The 6,051-nt window shown below is 49.4% G+C and overlaps 1 protein-coding gene across 1 annotated transcript; it reads left to right on the plus strand.

Annotated features, from left to right (window-relative positions):
- Nucleotides 1-1,764: 1,764 nt before the first annotated feature.
- On the plus strand, nucleotides 1,765-3,751 carry H310_02843 (hypothetical protein; the record flags this gene model as incomplete). The annotated part of the gene is made up of 2 exons (XM_008866510.1): nucleotides 1,765-2,522; nucleotides 2,560-3,751. 2 exons carry the CDS (start codon nucleotides 1,765-1,767, stop codon nucleotides 3,749-3,751), a joined length of 1,950 nt encoding a protein of 649 aa, XP_008864732.1.
- Nucleotides 3,752-6,051: the final 2,300 nt, after the last annotated feature.

The raw sequence follows: 6,051 nt of genomic DNA on the forward strand, positions 1-6,051 counted from the left end.
CCGACCCCAGCACCAAATTCAGGTTGAATCTGGTCTGCACATCCAGCTGCTACGTGTCTATGTGCTGGGATACTTTGAGACCGTGAACAGTGGCATTTTGACCCAGCAACCAGACCGCCAGACCGTGGCTGTGCTAACGAAAATTCTGTAGACTTCTCCACTTTTCGGACTTGGTTTCGGTCCAAGTCTGCAGTCTTCGAAATTCGAAACGAAGTTTAGTCTGAAATCTGAGGAAACCAGACTTGCTAAAACGTTAGTATCAGAAGAATGCTGACTATGTACAACAGTTTCTAGAAACAAATTGTGTGGAGTAAGTAGGAAATAGAATTCGAAATATCAACAGGATGATCTTACCTGCTCGTCTACCACTTCGGAACCATGGAGCCGCGAACAACTTTGAACGACAAGCACGACTTGTATCAAGAACACGTTCGCAATCCTAACGCACCATATACCGATCTGGCTCAATGACTACAAACCAATTCACAATGAGCTCCGTTTTCACCATATTGACCATTTGTGAGGCCATCAAATTGTATGACACAAGAAATCTATGAGGCGGCAGCAAACATCAAACACGTGAACTATTACACCGTTAACCTACCCGAAGCCGAAACAAAATCTCGGGAATGGGTACTTTGATGTGAAGACTTTGGTGCCTGCATCACCAGAGAGCTTATTCGGAAGCAGCGCTCGGAATCCCGAAAACTAAAACTTGACGTTTTAGCGTCACGACAAAACTCGAACTCAACCGAGTAGCATCAGGAATTTTAATGAACATTCGGACTCACCAGAATAATTCAACATATGGTGAGGTTGCCACCTAACTGCGTGAAGCTATTCAGTCCATGCCCGGCGCCGACAATGCCAGACGAGACTTGTGATAATCTATTGGCTGTGAGTGTTTATTTGATAAAGAACAATAACGCTTGAGAAATAATGTACATCAGGTGATTCCAAGAAAGTAGTATGTAAGAGGTATTCTTTGTTCGTCGTTGCACTGTCTGAACGCATGCACATACACACTATACATATTTAGGATTCAATACCCAGGCCAAAGGTACAGCGAAAGGCAATTTTGATTCCAGGGGAAACAATGCAAGACAACAAATTCGTTATACAGTTTAACCATTTACAAGTTTTCTAGTCCTCAAAACGAATCATGTGCAAGCAATTACGTTAGTACTTTAACCTTTTATATTATTCAGGTGCATTGAGTCCTATATTGTTTAACCAAATACGCGAATTTAGGTAGAGGATATTTGGAGTTATGCAATGTGCTTGTACAATCATCCTTCGATATAAGTCAGGTATAATAAAAGTGGAAGATTCCACATTTAACACAACACGTTTACTACACATTAAAGGGCCGAACTTTTTCCACTTTTAAGAAAGTTCGCGGCCTGCTTGTGGACTGCTTGTGGACTGCTGTGCGGACGATCCCATTGCTGGTTGCGCGAATTCAGATTGCCCAAGTCCAAGGCCAAGCACTCTTGGCAACCGTCCTACGCGCGCAAGTACGCCCTGGATATCACATCCCAGGACGGCCTCGTTGTCAAGAGTGCCCGCTGCAAGTTCTGTTTCTACTTTGGCCGCTGTGTCGCCACTGAGGCCGGCGGGATCAAGCGCAAGCGCGGCCCGCGGACGATCAACCAGTTCTTTGGCGAACAGTTCCGTAGCGACGTCATCACGAAGCCTCAGCCTGGCGAGAAATGGGCCGAGTACAGTGCCCAGTCCTCCGTGCGTCAGGTCTCGTTCATCGACATGGCGACTCCTCGCGCGAACACCATGCACAACTACATCGACGTGGACAGCGACGAAATCAACCTGGTCATCTCGGACTCGATCGTCAAGGTCATCATCGGCGAGATGATGTTCCGCCCCGAGGACGAGCTTGCGGTCTTGGACGCGGACGGCGACGACGGGGAAGAGCTCACGGGCATCGACGCTCGCAACCGGAAGATCGCCAAGCTGCGGCGCAGTGCGCTGTCGCTTTTCACCGAGAACGAGGATGGCGTCGGTTACACGGTCAGGATCCCGGCTGTGACGCTCTTCAACCTGGCCATCAAGCACGTGTCGGTCAGCTTGTCGTTCCGACAGGTCGCCAGGGTAATCGAGGACACAAAGAACACGTGCATGCTCGGCAAGCTGGGCGGCATCAACGACACGCTGGTCGGCCGGTACGTCCATGTGATTGTCGGTCACTCGCTGCAGGCGCTTGACACAATCATCGCCTACGACGATGTCTGGGCACTGGTGTTGTCGTTCGACGGCAGCACGCACCGCGGTACGTGCTTCAAGGATATTTGCGTGCGTGTCGGTGTGATGGGTGTCCTCTACAACTTGCATTTGATCGCGATGCCGCATTTCGATCGTCGCACCGCCCAAAACCAGGAGACCAAGATCGACAAGCTTCTCAACGCTCTGTTCGTGGGGTGGATTCGGAAGCTGATCGGCGTCACGACGGATCGGGAGAAGACGAACATGGGGCACCGAAACGGCGTCCAGGTGCGCATGGTGAGGTACGCCCAGTACAGAGTAAGTTAGAAGTCGTCGAAGGGGGTTTCTAGTTGACATCTTCGCAATGTCGTCCAAGTGTGGTGCGTGCGCTCCACACCAGCTCAACCTGCAAGTTCACTTGTATGTCGATAAGATCGACTGTGGCGCGTGGGTGAAGAAGACTTACGAGGTGACTGTGTACCTTCGCCGGCAGTCGAACCTGATCACGGAAATGGGCGTGACAAGCCCGAAGAAGACTAACCGGTGGATCGCGCTCGGCTCTGTGCTCAAGTTCGACATTGCTCACGAACCGAGAATCACAACCTTCTTCGCCGAGCGCGCCGCCGAGGGCAACATGGCTCAGCCGCCTGTGCTGACGTCGACCTGGTGGATCCTCGTGCATGCTCTTTCCCCCGCCATTGAGTTGATCACTGAGACTTTCGTCAAGCTCCAGCAGCGCGATTTGGTACTCTGCCAGCAACGGAAGCTGTTTGTCGTTCTCGCCGACGAAATTGCCGACTTGTTCAAGGTGTGCCGCATTGCCGACTGCGAGGGCGACTTCGACGACCTGCCTGTCAACACCTACGTACTGCGAAACCAGTCAATCGTGCTCATCGCCTCGCTTCGCGACTACGTCGAAGACCTCGGGTCGCACGCTCGAGTGCACTGGGAGAAGCTCGACAAGATCGAGCAATCACAAGTCTTCAGGACGATCGGACTGTTCGCCATCGGCATCACGGACGGCATCCGCCAAGTGGAAGCTGAGCGCGACCCAATGAACAACCCGTCCATAGAGCTCGCGCCACCCATCATGCCGCACGACCTCGTCAAGACGAGGCCCGCGACATTTATCTCGGAGGCGCTAGAGCCGCGGAAGCCACAGCTCGAGGCGACGTCCTGGACAGTCGATCAGATTAACACCGCCGAGACGGACCACCGCGATTTGATCAAGGCGTACAACATTGAGCCAGCGACGAAGGCGATAATTGACAAGCACGACCATCTCAAGTCATTCCACGACGCGTGGGACGAGGTCGCCGGGTGTGGTATCAAGTACCTCCAGCTGCGCCGCCTTTGCGCCGGTCTTGCGACCGTCTTCCACAACTCGACGTCGGTCGAGTCCGACTTTTCGATACTGAAGTGGGAAATGGACGAGTTCCGCACATCCATGCTCGACCTGTCGCTGGAAGGTATCTTCCAGACCAAGCGGTTTGAGCTTCTGGACTCGATCATGATGTCCCTTGAGCAATAAATTGCAAACCCGAAAGTCTAAACCCCTTCCACCTCCAACAGTCGATGGTCTTCCACTTTAAGCTAAAAGTGTTAAATGTGGAATCATCCACTTTTTATGAGGCCTGAAATAATCCGACTGACATTTTAGTGGAGAAACGTCGCGAACTCAACTCGGTGGCAAAACTTTGGCAGTATGTTGATGTTCGGGTTCTTGTGGACAGTGAGTTGGAGAACCGCCATGCAGTGATTCTGGTGCAAAAGAAAATCGTGCGCCGTTGTTCGGTTTGTGAAATTCCTCAACAGAGCGGAGTCGATGCTGACTCCAATACAATTGGTGTTTGTTGCCCCACTGCTTAATGGGAAGGCATTTCAACCCTCACCAGTAAGAAAATTTTTATTTGCAGGATGCGCCACAAAAAGCTGAAGCACGTTGAACAGGAGCTAAATTGATAGTCGTTTTTTGTGTCCGACGACAAAATTTTGCGAATGCTTCAGATTCAAATGTTTGACTTGAGTTGGTGGGACATTGTTAAAGTGATCAAGCTTACGAGTGAGCACTACTTGCCTTTGACTGTACATAATCCAGATGGCCTATTCTTGCTTCAACCTCACACGATAATATATCTGCATTGTCGCGGAACGCAACCAACATGTGCAACACAGCATACTCTAGTGGCTGAGATCTTATAGACGCAACATGGTCACAAATAGCGTACAGTAGGCGCAAGCGAGCTTACTGCATTGCAGGATCCAACGGACGCTAAACAACTAATGGATTGGACTCGGATAGGTAGAGGCTGTTGCGATGTAATACAAATTGTTTTATATTGACCTATTTTGAGGTAAGCACATGATTTATTCAAAACTTGAAGTATACGACGAATAACATTATACTGTATCAAGCAGGCTTAGTTACAGATTTTGCATTCCATCGACAATCTCGAAGATCTCTTTCACTTCTGCCAAGCTAAATGCTGACTCAATGCTACACAATAAATTGGGCATTTCCACCAGCAGGTTCACACACTGCTTAAATTCCAGTCTCTCAGCCAGAGCATTGCCGGCTACTAGGGCATCCGGGTCACATGTTGGACGCAGCAGTACTTGGCCACGTTTGGTCATCTTGTCCTTTCTTTGATGCGGTATCATGTAGCTGTATTCACCGACGGACTCTAAAACCTCCTCCATCACTTTCTGGAGTGACACGAAGGTCTTGTCCAACACATGGCAATCCAACTCTTCGATTGCAAGATGCACAGCAGCAATAGGTCGTCAATGGCTCGAGTAAGGGTTCTATGCTGGAGTGACAATTGAGTTGAAGAATACAAGGTCCAACACGTTGAGGTCAGGGCTTTGGGTAGACTGGTTTGCAAGTTGAATATTCCAACCACTACATGTGCCAATCTTGAGTACCTCTGCGTCAATGCCGACAAGAGGCTTGGTGTTGTCTTGTTGAATGCACACTGTGTTAGATCGACAACCGTCTTGATTCAGAATGACCATTCGATGTGATAGCGACGGTAGAATCCTTGGTGACGTTTAAGGGTGTTGTCCAATCATGACCCTTTTTTGAGACTACAAGAGGAAAAGGTCCAGGAGACACTTGAGGGGTTGATGGAAAAATCAATTGTGATGTTAAATTTCCATATTGGCTGCCCAGAGTTTCTATTCTTCGTTCTGTCAAGGGTCGCAGCGTTACGGGCAAGATAACTGCGTGCTATTCCTGGCTAGATAACAGTATACCGTTTCTGGCAAGATAACCAACTTCCGTAACTTCCCTATCAAGCATTCACTCTTATCGATGTACGTGCGCAAGTCATGTAGCGCATGGTACAGGGTTCGATCACCGGTAAAGGCATGTGTTGTTGGGATGCACAATATATAAGTCAAGTTCCCAAAATATTGGGATCGACGATATATTTGCTAAGTTATCAAGCAACACAACACGAGTAAGAATGCATGCAATACACTTATGCTAGCCAGTCCTACCTGAGTACTTCTCATACTCCCACTCAATTCGTGGTTCCATATGTGATCCCCAACTTGGATCGCAGCCTCTCGAATTGCTCGCGTGGTATGGCCTTGGTGAGGATATCAGCGATCATCATCTTGGTGGGACAGTACTGGATCTTGACCAAGTCCTTCTCCACATGGTCCCGCACAAAATGGTACTTGGTGCTGATGTGCTTGGTTCTCTCATGTTGGCCTGGGTTCTTCGCGATCGCAATTGCGCTTTGGTTGTCGCAGTGCACGACAATTCTTCCTTGAGGGTATCCAACTTCTTCAAGGAGCTCGGAGTACCAAATCAACTCCTTCACC

Source organism: Aphanomyces invadans (genome assembly GCF_000520115.1).
Source record: "Aphanomyces invadans strain NJM9701 unplaced genomic scaffold supercont1.4, whole genome shotgun sequence".
Taxonomy (NCBI): domain Eukaryota; phylum Oomycota; class Saprolegniomycetes; order Saprolegniales; family Verrucalvaceae; genus Aphanomyces; species Aphanomyces invadans.